This window comes from Lepisma saccharinum, chromosome 8 (genome assembly GCF_977018435.1).
Source record: "Lepisma saccharinum chromosome 8, izLepSacc3.1, whole genome shotgun sequence".
In the NCBI taxonomy this organism is placed as follows: domain Eukaryota; kingdom Metazoa; phylum Arthropoda; class Insecta; order Zygentoma; family Lepismatidae; genus Lepisma; species Lepisma saccharinum.
In genome coordinates this window covers 42,977,078-42,989,828 of record NC_139236.1, presented here as the reverse complement: position 1 = coordinate 42,989,828, position 12,751 = coordinate 42,977,078, and the positions used below count along the sequence as shown (strand labels likewise).

The window sequence follows — 12,751 nt, the reverse complement described above, 5'->3', positions numbered from 1 at the left end:
AAAAATAGAAAAATAGAAATACAAATAGCATTTTGTATCCCAATAATAAACACATATTTACAAGTGAATTTTGCCTATTAATTTACGTTAGCTACCCACTTATTTGAATATGGTGCATTGCATCAAGCCAAGTCCCTACTATGGAGAATACGAAGCTGAGTTTAACATTGCTCTATCTCTACATACGGATACGGTAGAAGAAAAAAAACAATTACCGTATTTGCTGATATATAAGACACACCCCCTTTTTTGTACATTTTTAGGGTAAAAAGCTTTTCACTGAATATTATTATTAATTTACAGTATTTCTAATGGATATAATGTAATACGTATGTCTACTTTCAACAAATAATTTACGTAATCTATCAAGGAAAGAATAAATTTTAATCTTCATCATCAAAACTCAGGCATCCATCTCCAGAGCGAAATGAAGAGTCACTTGAAACCTCTTATAAATCAGAATCTAAGTTCCCATACTGTAAAAGTGAGTATCGGCGTATGCACCCTGTTTTTCAGACCTTTTTTTAAAGGAAAAAAGTGTGTCTTATATGTCAGCAAATATGGTAATCCTAGGATATTTGGTAACTATGATGCAACTTTCACTTACCCGTATGTGAGAGAGATTGGACCGATATATTTCACCACCAATATTCTGCAGAGGAACCTGATGTAGATCTTGCTCAATAGTATTAATCTGATTTTCTTGCAGCTGCATTCGAGATTCCAGCTGGACATGCCTTCGGATCAGCTGCTGCTCAAAATCCAGCGTCTCCTGCTGCCTGGGAGGGGACTGAACCCCAGTTGGCTGAAGAATGGTCTCAGGAGTTTCTTCCCATACCTGGTCCCCCTTCAGCCTGTAAATTCTCTGAAAAGGAAAATGTTAAGTTGCATCATCTTGAATAAACAAAACTCAAAACAGTCACACAACAGTACTTTGATCGCTAAAGCCTGCCACACACTATTTACTTTACTCATGTGAAACAGTGTAACAGGGAGTGCTAACATACAGTGCCAGAGGTGGGAGGAGGGTGGGAGAGAGAGGTCAATCAAGGAAAACTAGATAAATAAATGTATATTTAGTGCAAGGATGCATGCCAGGGTGGCTACACCAAGACCTGAGATAAAATTAAAGGAAAACTCCACATTTTCAAGGCAAATTTTCCAAAAATTCAAGACTAACACATTAAACTATATATTTACAAATACGTAGATCCTTATACAAACTATGTAAATAATTTATGAACATCAAAAATTTCACAAATTAATGTCACAGAAAGTTCAAGAAATAACTACTTGCATGGATTTTATTAATTAAATGTGAAAACTGCATTTTTACTAGGGATGGGATCGATTAATCGGTACTCTATCGGTATTGGCCGATATAGGCATATCGGTGTATCGGTTTATAGGTAAAATTACCGATTATTTTACCAATCCGATATATCGATAAATATTTAGTGCAAAATTTTGCCATTTTGTTATAATTTTTATGGATAATCTCCATGCCCTACTTTCTAAAAAAGTAAATGTCTAAATATGCATCTTCTCTTTCACTGCAGTCACCTCGAAATACACATTTATTAAGGAGGTCAATGAACCTTTCAGGTTCTTCAAGGACCATTTCCAATTTTATATTGGATCGGTAGAATATCGGTTATCAGTATCGATAAATTTTATAGCAGTACTTTATCGGTATCGGACAAAATTTCATATCGGCCCATCCCTAATTTTTACATTTTTTTATATATTTACATATACATCATAAAGTTTTAAAATTCATTTTCTGACATCATATTCCCTGCTAGATACTGGAAAGTCACTTCTCTTCATGCAATCTCAAACTAAATAAGGATTAGTTTATGTTTTGTTTTTTCACTAGAAACAACTCTTAGATCTGTTTAGCATTATTACACTTTTGTGAAAAAAGTACATTCGAATCTATATGAATGTCCAGCTTTAAAAGGATTCAGTTTACATATATTGTAATTTTCCATGATTATGAAGAAAATTCAGACAGAATTTACACGTAATTCCCAGAGACAAAAATTCATTCCCCTAATTACCCTCCATTAATTTTATCATATCATTATTCACTCTTCCTCATCAAGCAATTAGCCAAAAGTGGCAGAAAAGTGTCACTAAATAAGAAAAATAAAATCAAATCAAATGAAACTATTTTTCCATTTAGAAAATATGTTGTGTTGAGTCATGCTTGTAGTTAATACATTCACTTACCTCTACTTTGGACAGTTCAAATTCTCCATTTTGATCTTCAAATGAACCTGCAGAGAATGAAATTTCATATTTAGTATTTAATAATTTAATAAAAATGGTAATTATTATAAACGATGGTATCTTCAATGGAATTAACATTCCCAGATTGCAAAACGTGTAACACCTCCACCTTTTCCTGTAAGTTGTTTCTTGATCAAGAACTACGTGCTTCGAACGTCAAGAAAGATGAAACAGAGATATTACGTGACATGTTTGTGAATAATGAAGTTTTGAGAGTAGTGAAAGATAAAATTCCAGTTTTTGCACTTTAAGATATCAAACTAGCATGCCTAAAATGCGATAGTATACATATAACAATTTATTGCAACCAAGAACAAGTGTCACAAAATATACAATTCTATTTCAATATTAGTCCGAGTTTTAAATATTTACTTCAGGGCACACACTTTTTACTCCATCTTCTTAGTAAAAATTTGACAGTGTGATACAGATCATTTGATTTTACTATATTTTAACAAGATTTATAATTATATATTTTCCATTCATTAGAACTGCCAGTTTTCCATTCTGACCATCCTCTTTCATCATTCTGGAAGCCTGCATGTTTAGTACAGAGTCAGTCATAGCTAGAAATTTCAGCATTTTTTAGTGTTCTCTGCTACAAATTTGATGCCTTTCCCTTCCTACTTGGAAGAAATATTGCCATTCTCCAAGTTCATGCTCATAATATTTGTGTACAAAAAAACAAAGACTCAATAAGGCACTGATAGAAAAATATATTAGTTTTGTCTCAAGTGTGCATGCTCCTCTTATTACATTCTTAACTGTGGCAAATTTAGACAAAACTGCCCTGCAAAAAAGGTTTGAAATGTACTTTTCAATATGCTGTGTTGCAATCTATTGTGTACAATTTTTACAGTTTCTAATAAAACAACATTGTAGAAAATTATGAACTTGCTTTAAATACAATAGTCACTAAGATGAAGAACTATTGTATAACTGACGTTAATTGATATCAAAGGGTTGCATATACCTATCATTTCATAAAAATGCCAAACATGTATATCTCAGTGCTAAACACATTTCAATATTCAAAACTCCTTGTACATAATCTTATGCATCATTCGGTACCTTGAATATTGCATCATCATGAACAAATTGCCTAGATTAATTGTTTTCAACAATAAATGTAAAATCAACATGATTGTTGGATTTTGATCAGAGAAAGCAACAACATTTTGAGATCTTTGCTTTTCAAACTGATAATAATTTAAATTAATATGGCACCAATACTTCCATAGATTTTCGCAAGATTTACTCTTTATTAATTTTTTATCATCTTGGTTTTTTGACACCCCCTTTGCCTTGGCAACCAGGTTGACCAACCCTCCTCCCACCCCCTTATACACCTACAGCTCTAGTTTAATGATGATGTGCCTGTGTAATAGCATCACATGTATGAGACAGAGTTGGTTTTTTTATGACAAAACAGATTGATTTATTAAAAATAAATGTACAGTACTTTTTTTTTAATGAACACGCAACAAATAAAGCACAAATAACTTACTACTTTACACTGGGAGAACCAACAAAGTATCTCAAAGCATGGGTTTCCATGTTCTCCACTTTCAAAACTTAAAAAATGACAAACAGCATAAAGGTAATGTTTGTTTTCAGATGATAAAAGAAGGGAAGAAACTTACTTGTTATGTTTTGAGGTAAATTCTGCTTTGGGGCATCAGCTATGTCAAACAAGTCTATGAACTCTGAAAATAAAGATGAAATTATCCATTAACATTTCTAATATAAAGTCTGCAGTTGGGTAGTAAGCACTATTTATAAGCATTTAGAGAAACGTCGTTTTATTTAATATCATACAAGAAATATGTATCAGCCTGTGTAAGTTTAGTATACAATACCCCCAAAGATATCTATCCGAATTTGTCATAGATCTTAATAATAATAATAATAAAAAAAAAAGAGGATTGAAAGCAGTGCAATGCTCAGGAGGAATGGTTGATGGAGATTATTACAAAAAAAAGCTTGTTTTTATCATCTACATGAAAAGAAAAGTAAGAATTTTATTCTTGCACACGAGATCTGGACATGTTACAAACGCTCAACATCTAGGCTATATAAAATTGAAATTAAGGATTGGTGAATGGGGGGACATAAACCATATTTTCTTTCAGTGTTTTAACCATTCTGCAGAAACAAATAAAAACTGATAAATAGACAAAATCAAGTACCTTCAAATTTAGATAATATACTCTATGAACTGGTAATTCCAATTATGTTACTCGTTATTCCTTTTCTTTGTTATAATTTATTCTATATGTAAATGGGGGAAATGGTTGTTACTATAATTCCAATATTAAAATAGGAGGAATTATTAGTCACACTTTGGACCAGATTATATATATCCATTATATAACGGATTCTTTTTGTTTAAAAAATTACTAACCATTGCTATAACTGTATCTTTAGTCAAAATGAAAATAAATGTCTGATGACAGGAGCGTGTGTTCTCCTGAAACGTCACAAAGAAAAACTGTTTTCTTATGCTTGTAATAACCGTAAACTACAGGAAAATAATACACATACGGGACCAGGGTTACAACTATCCCTCAAATAACTAACTAACTAACTCTCTTGCCTTCTTAAACCCGAAGGTTCATGGCTGCAGCAACACAGGCCTTCCATCTGTCCCTATCTTGAGCAAGATCTATATACTCTTTTCCATCTCTACCGATTTCCCTTAGGTCCATCTCAACGTTGTCCCTCCATCTTCGTCTTGGCCTTCCTACAGGTCTCTTACCATCAGGTTTCCCAACAAGAATCCTGTAAACTCCTTTCTTCTCCCATTCGTGCCACATGGCCTGCCCACCTAAGTCTTCTTGATTTAATCATTCTAATAATATCTGGACATGAATACAAATTATGGAGTTCTAAACTATGTAACCTTCTCCACTCACCTGTCTCCTCATCCCTTTTAGGTCCAAAGATTTTCCTAAGGATCTTATTTTCAAATACTCTCAATGTATGTTCCTCTTTCAATGTAAGGAACCAAGTTTCACATTCATATAATACTACAGGCAAAATTACTGTTTTGTATATTTTAACTTTTAGTTTCTTAGATATTAAACGAGAAGACAAAAGTTTATGAAGAGAGAAGTAACATGCATTTCCTGAATTAAGCCTACTTTTTATTTCCTTTTTAATATAATAATTTTCATTTGTTAATATTACTCCTAAGTATTTGAATTTGGAAACTGGTTCAAACGAGTTGTTATCAAAAATTAGATTTTCATTATTACCTAACACTTGGTTTCGGCCCGTAAGCATATATTTAGTTTTCTCTTTGTTAACTTCCAAACCTATCTCTTTAGCAGTTTTGAAAAATATTTTAGCATTATTCTTAATTGTATTTATATCATCCCCTAATAAGTCTACATCATCTGCATAAGCTAATAACTGAGTCATACCATTTAATTTTAGTCCTTCGTTAGGTTCTTTTACCTTCCTAACAGCATATTCTAAGGCAAAATTAAAGAGCAATGGAGATAATGCATCTCCTTGTTTTAACCCATGAATTGTAAATTTGTCAGATACATTAATACCCACACGAATTTTACTTTCTGTTTCACTGGTGCATACTTTTATCATACTAACAAGCTTCTTAGGTATTCCAAACTCGACTAATATATTATATAATTTATCTCTTTTGACCGTAAGCACAAATACAACCAATAAAACATATACAGGGCCTCAAGTGGCATACTGGTTACATCATCCTCTTGTAATCAAGGAGTCCTGGGTTCGAAACCCCATGGAGGTACATAATGTATTGGATGCCACTTTAGAACTGTTGGTTCAGTCTCAATTAGACTATGTAGGCATAAAGTGGATTTCAAAAAACTCAAATTAAATACATTACCTCAACAAAATTTGAGATGAATGAAACTTATAATTTCCTTAAAAGTTCTGTTGTTTTTCCTCCCTTGAGAACAGTAATTTAATAGAAAGAGAACATGTTCACTTGAATGTGTGAAAGATGTGGCTCACCTTTACTGTCTCCTTGCATATCTGTCAAATCGAAGTTTGAAAAGTCTGTATCAACATTATCACCATCTGCTTGTATTTCAGTCTGATCAGGACTTATCAGCGCACCCAACCAAGAATCAGTCTCTTCATTGTTTGATGGTTCAGGAACAGCGAAACTAGTTGCCGAAGTCTCGCACTTCAAGTCTGTTTCCTTTTCTGGAGGGAATAATGCTTCACTCAGCAGATTTGCTGATGGCACATCCACGTTCGACAGATTTCGGTCAGTTTGTAAGAAGTTCACCAGATCACTACACCCGTCACTCGTTTGTACTTCGGCACTTAAGATGTTGCTGTCAGTCTCTGTATACACCCTGCTGATGTTCCTCTCTGTCCTTGAGGTATGCAAACGCTTCACGTTCTCCAGCATGCTCGGATCACTCAGCGGCCTCTTCAACACATGCTGGTGCACAGTTCTTCTTTCGGTCACCGCATTCTTGAGTTGCACTGTAGGCACTTCCGCTCCCACGTTCTGAACCAAATTATATTCGACGCACTGTCCTGGCGAAGACATACACGTGTAAATCGCATTCCTCTGTACAGTCTCCTTCATGCTGTCTTTTATTTTGTACTCTTGAGGTTTGTGTGCGATTTGTATGTGTCCTTCGGGTGGCTGAGAAAACATATGGGAGGAACTAACGTTTGTACAGTTGGAAGAATTGGGCACCAAAGCAGCCAATGAGTTCGGAGATAACACCATGCCTTTGTTGATATGCTGCTGAGAGGTGGCCATTTGCACATGCAAACCGACACCCTCAGGGCCTGGTGGACTTTGGGTGATGACATGCGTCTGGACAGAGGTGTTACCACCGAAGCTTGTTGCCGTGTACGCCACCATCACTTTGTTCACTTGCACTGACGACAAACTCTCCGGCACCATGGGTCTGTTCAACACAACTTCCTGCATTGCACTATCGACAACACCAGTGTCTACTGTTTGTTTTGATTTCTTGCACACATTGTCTTGCACCACTACCGCTTGTTGCACTGATGATCCAATGGTGTCGGGTGATGCAGGCTTTGGTGATACTGCTTGGCCTTTCAGCTGCTGAGCTTGTATTGGAATCCCTACCTTTGATGCCTGAAGACTAGCTGGTGGTAAAGACTTTCCGTAAAGAGCAGCCTTCACATACTGGGTGTCTGGAAGTGGTGATGGGCTGCATCTCTCCTCAATGCAAACTGGTGAGAGGATTTGTTCAACAAGTTGCTCAACAGATGGGTTATCATCTGACACATTGTTATTTGTTGCCTTGACCTGTAAAGACCACATACCAGAAGTTACTATTTATTCTTTAACAATATACTTACCGAAGTAAGTTATTTCTTAAAAAACAACATGAGAAAATGTGCCTCTACAAAACAATAAAGTTTCAATGGTGCACTCACTGAAAATGGCAAAGAAACAACAATAACAACAAAAAAATCAAAATTGATAAAACATGCACAACCATTTTCAAGTTAATTAAATTACTTGAAGTTGACTGCTAGCTGGACAACCATAGTTTGAAATTCACAATTTTAAAATCCCTTTGGTTGGTTTGATAGCAATGCTGGATGTTTAGATCATCATTTAAGCACACTTTGTTTTAGCAAATACCAATAACAAACAAACAGAGAATATATATTGTTCCTACAGAGGCTTGTTAAGGATGCTGCAGGGGGTGAAGTTATCTGACTGACAGTAAGTTTAAAACTATTCCATATATAAAATATGAGTTGCATGTTATTGTTAACTGTGGTCGAATGTAGTATGGGAGGGAATAAGGACTGATGTTAGTAATGCAGGTGTTATTTAGGTTGTAAGTAGTGTTTGAAATTAAAACTGCAATTTGAATTTGGTACCTAGATTAATTGACTCATGTGCCACTACTTTTAAACATACTGGAATATTTCATATTTCCATCCAACTGAAAACTGAATAATAGGTATTACTGGTATTTCATCACCCCTGTGCCAATCAACTCAAAATGCATTATATTTTATTTTAACTGATTGGTGAAGATGAATGACAAGTGTGAACTATAACACAACCATGCGCGCCGACTACGTGGGTGCTCCAGGGCTCGAGCACCCACATAAATAATCTTGTGGGTGTGCGGCACCCACAAGATTTTTTGTTTGATAAAAACAAAATAAAATAAATATTTCTCACTTGCCATTATCAAAAAATAATAAGCAATTAAAACATTGAGATGGAAGTTAAAATTTCTAACGTCTAAAACATAACTGTTTCAAATGTGTTTGTGCAAAAGTAATCAAGCAACACATTCCCCCCTTCCTTGCCTGTCTCTGGCCAAGTCAAAGGCAGTCTCCACAATAACAATGGAAGTATATTGACATTACCAAAATTGCAAACAAATTCATCAGTGCAAATGACGTAAGAAGGAATGTGTTTTGTATTGAAAGTTAACATATCATGATTATTATTATTATTATTATTATTTGGTACATAAAGTTAGTCATTTTGTAGTTTCTGTTCACAACAAAATCCTTGCATAGTTCTTTCTGCAATACAATTAAAATTATTTGCATTTATGAAGATTTTTTTCATTTTAATTTGTATGAATGTGGTATTTTCTGTTAGTAACGTGTTGATAATATCATTGCCTCTTGCAATCATTGTGCATGTAACTTGTTTAAAGTATACAATACTTGATAATTACAGATCTAACCGCCATTGATATGCACCCACAGAAATTTTGGAAAGTCGGCACCCTTGAACACAACAGGTTGATATTTGAAGAGGGGGCAAAGAAGAATTTTCCCTTCTGGCTGATAATTTTTAGGAATTTAGGTATGACTATATAGGTTATAAAATATCCAAATTCTTCAAGAGTATTTCCTGAAATTTCCCCCCACTGGAAATCTTCCAATACCACACTGCATAACAAGAGCTGTTCCATCATGCTTCCAATTCCTTGCTGGAATGTGAGCACCTACATACTACATTACACCACGGAAACCCAATACAACCTAACCCCCCCTCCAAAAAGAAAAAAATCAAGGAGAGTGTAATGATGGCATTTGAAGGCTTTTTCGTTTCATAAAGAATAACTTACCACTAAAAGAGAAAATTATAGACACTATAAAATTGAATACAAGGTGCATTCAATAAATAACCGGAAAAGTAGTATAAAAAATCTAAAATATGACTGTGATTGTTATATGTTTGTTATTTTGTGAAGCTATTCATAGTTGGGGCTGGCACGCCTGCCTCACACACGGGACTCTGGGAAACAGTTACACAAGATGGTGGCACCTTTACAGGAGTGCTACAAACTGGAGCAGCGAAGTGTCGTGAGATTTTTGTTGAGTGAAGATGTGAAATCAATAGAATTCATCACCGCAGAACAGTTCAGTACGATGACAACTCTACAAGTCGATCACAAGTGTACAAGTGGCCTGAGAAGTTCAAACAGGGCATAATCAGCGTTGAAGATTCTCCATGTCCAGGTCGCTCTGTCACTGCAATCACGGAAAGCAACATTGCTCAAGTGGAGAACTTGATACGGGAGAACCAGCATATTACTGTCAGTGAAATTGCTTTCCAGATGGAAATAAGTGTAGGATCAGCCCACCATATCAGTCATGACATACTGAGGTTCAGGAAAGTATGTGCGAGGTGGGTTCCAAAACGTTTGACCCCGGAAATGAAGGAGAGACGTGTTCATGTGTGCAGGAAGCTTTTGCGCCGTCATGAAGCTGATGGTGAAGCATTTCTTCATAGTATTGTCACTGAAGATGAAAGTTGGGTTGAGGACAACAATGGAATGGCAACATCCTTCGACTCCCAGACCGAAGAAGGTGAGTGCTCAACGGAGTGCCAGAAAGGTCATGTTAACTTTGTTTTGGGACCATAAAGGGCCAATTCTTGAACATCTCAGAGGTCATAATGTAAACAGTACCACCTACTCCCAACCTTTTGCGTGAAAAAAGATGTGGTCTGGTGTCCACTGGTGTGCTTTTGCTCCATGACAATGCGAGACCACAAACTGCCAATGTCACCTTGTCTACCATTGAGGACCTAAAGTTTGAGTGCTTACCCCACCCTCCATATTTGCCTGATCTCCCACCTTCTGATTTCCACACCTTTGGCCCACTGAAAGATGCATTAGGTGGATCCAGATTCCAGAATGACGATGGAGTCCAGTCAGCGGTGCGTAAGTGGCTACGCACGCATCCAAAATATTTTTTTCCCTGTGGAATTCAGTGCCCTTATCAAGCGCTGGCATAGGTGCATTAAACGGGGGGGGGGGGGGTGACTATGTTGAAACATAGTACTGTAGTTCTTTTGGTGCTTGTAGTAAATATTTGTTACAACATAATTCCTGTTATATATTGAATGAGCCTTGTATTTTATGCTTAATGCTCTACACATTGGATTATATTTATTTGGTCTGTCATGCAAATTTACATCTGAAGTCATAACAACCAGAAAGAATGTCTTTCCTTAGAGTTGAGACAAGCTAACTCTTGGTGTGGGACCCGCTTTCATGGCAAATGGCCCACTATTGCAGTGTTTATCTACAAAGAAACTTAGTCAAATAGCTGATTAGCGTTTACCTACAAAGAAACTTACAGTCAAATAGCTGATTATCCCTACTGCTGCCTCTGTTTGGGCAACCTTAGAATCCCTCCTTCCTGAAGAGGCCAGCAGGCAAACCTGATTTTGTCAAAATAGCCATTGTGCATATAATAGTATATAATTCAAAGCAGGACTAGATATTAGTTTACACATAGCTACATTCACACTGACCCCTTTCCACAGATATGTACGTATGCATGTGATCCCCCATCTTGTACACACATCTGAGATTTAGCCTGCGCCATGAAAACATAAATCTTGTGAGTGTTTCCTATTTCTTTCTCATTTTTATTATAACCCTTCTGGTTCTCCTTCCTTTCATCCACTGCATGCACATATGTGTACATATCTGTGTGTGTGGGTAGGTGGGTGTGTAAATATTATGTTTTCAATGCCCATCAAATTTTGGCAACTAAGTCTTGAGGTATAGTGACTGCACATGAGGCATTAGTGGCTAAATGACATCTAAAAGTTGAAGTCCAGATATTCAAACACTGGCAGGAAGTGACCTAAAAATGATTAAGAGTTAAAGAAATATGGAATGGCATGAAATTACTTACTTCTTCAGGTGGTTTTTCGGCTTCTGTTTCCTCTGCATCTCCATCATTAGGCATTAAGGCAGGTGTCTGTGCACTACCAGTTGGCGAGTACCGTTCCTTCATGTCCAGAATTCCCTGTGCACCTTCTTCATCGCTGGAGATAACAAAAAAAGGAAAAAATGACAAAATTTATACCATGCAAATTCATCTCTTACAATAATGTTAAAAATGAGGAACTCCATGTATCACTAAAAAAAAAAAATGACACCATAGAAATATCATTAATTTTCACTTTGTAACATATATTTCTTAGTTAAATTTTAGCCACTTTTGCTGTTATAGAAATGCAGGGTGAAACATCCTTTGATAGATCAAAGTCTGCATTTTTAGACTATAGTCATCCACTTCTTTTTGAGTAGCTCATGAAGCTACTACTGTTTATCATTATGCTATGTAGGAACCCTTTTTTAAAATAGATATAATATGACTGAAATTGTTTAATAAGGCCCATAGCTCATTACATTATGTGATGCATATACAAAATGTAAAACATTATTATTAATTAACGGAGTGATGTCAATAAAGAAATTTTCTGGACACATGTAACTAACCACATGTTAAAAAAAAGTCGTATACTGATTTTGCTTCTGTCAAAAAAAAAAAATTCTCTACTCGTTGCATTACAGTCTTGTGCTGAGTTTTTTTTTTTTTTCAAGTACTGTGATTTTCCAATGTAGAAGTTACGAGTTTATTACAATACTTTCAAACTTTGCATGATGGAATTTTTAATAATTAAAACCATTCTTACATACAAAGTACAAGAACAATCCAGAATTATTAATACTTTCACATATTTAATATTTTCACATTTGGTGAATGATCTATGTTTGTAGCTAATCCACAATTACATTTCATATAGTTAACAGAATGAAAAATCCTGTCTCAGAATACATTCACATATGCACTGCTTGATTTGCATGAGGAGACATTCCCCCTTCCCCATCAAAGCTATAAGTAAAAAAAAAATATGAAAACGTGTGTATTCTTAGTAAGGTGTACTGACAATGATGTAAAATTTACTCAGGTTATTCGCTAATAACATATTGCTCTGATCTACAATGAAAAATGTTTAGTTAAGCTGTGTGATATAGTTCTCTATAATAGATATATGCCCACTTTTGGTTTAGTTTCATTTAATTGATATTAAAACAATAGGAATTTATTTTTTCTATATTCATTAGAACAAAAATGGGAAGATATAAATTGCAGAACAGCGGCATATTCTGAAAAT

At 35.4% G+C, this 12,751-nt stretch overlaps 1 protein-coding gene across 3 annotated transcripts in view; it reads right to left on the bottom strand.

Moving 5' to 3' along the window:
• LOC145990965 (uncharacterized) overlaps window positions 1–12,751 on the bottom strand; it is a 361,786-nt gene that overhangs the window by 16,210 nt on the left and 332,825 nt on the right. For all 3 annotated transcript variants that reach the window (XM_083126550.1, XM_083126551.1, XM_083126552.1), the window contains 5 exons: window positions 11,482–11,614; window positions 6,301–7,591; window positions 3,939–4,001; window positions 2,236–2,282; window positions 608–865 (listed from right to left, as the gene is read on the bottom strand). In XM_083126550.1, the coding sequence (XP_082982676.1) occupies window positions 608–865; window positions 2,236–2,282; window positions 3,939–4,001; window positions 6,301–7,591; window positions 11,482–11,614 (1,792 nt within the window). The remainder of the gene's footprint in view (window positions 1–607; window positions 866–2,235; window positions 2,283–3,938; window positions 4,002–6,300; window positions 7,592–11,481; window positions 11,615–12,751) is intronic.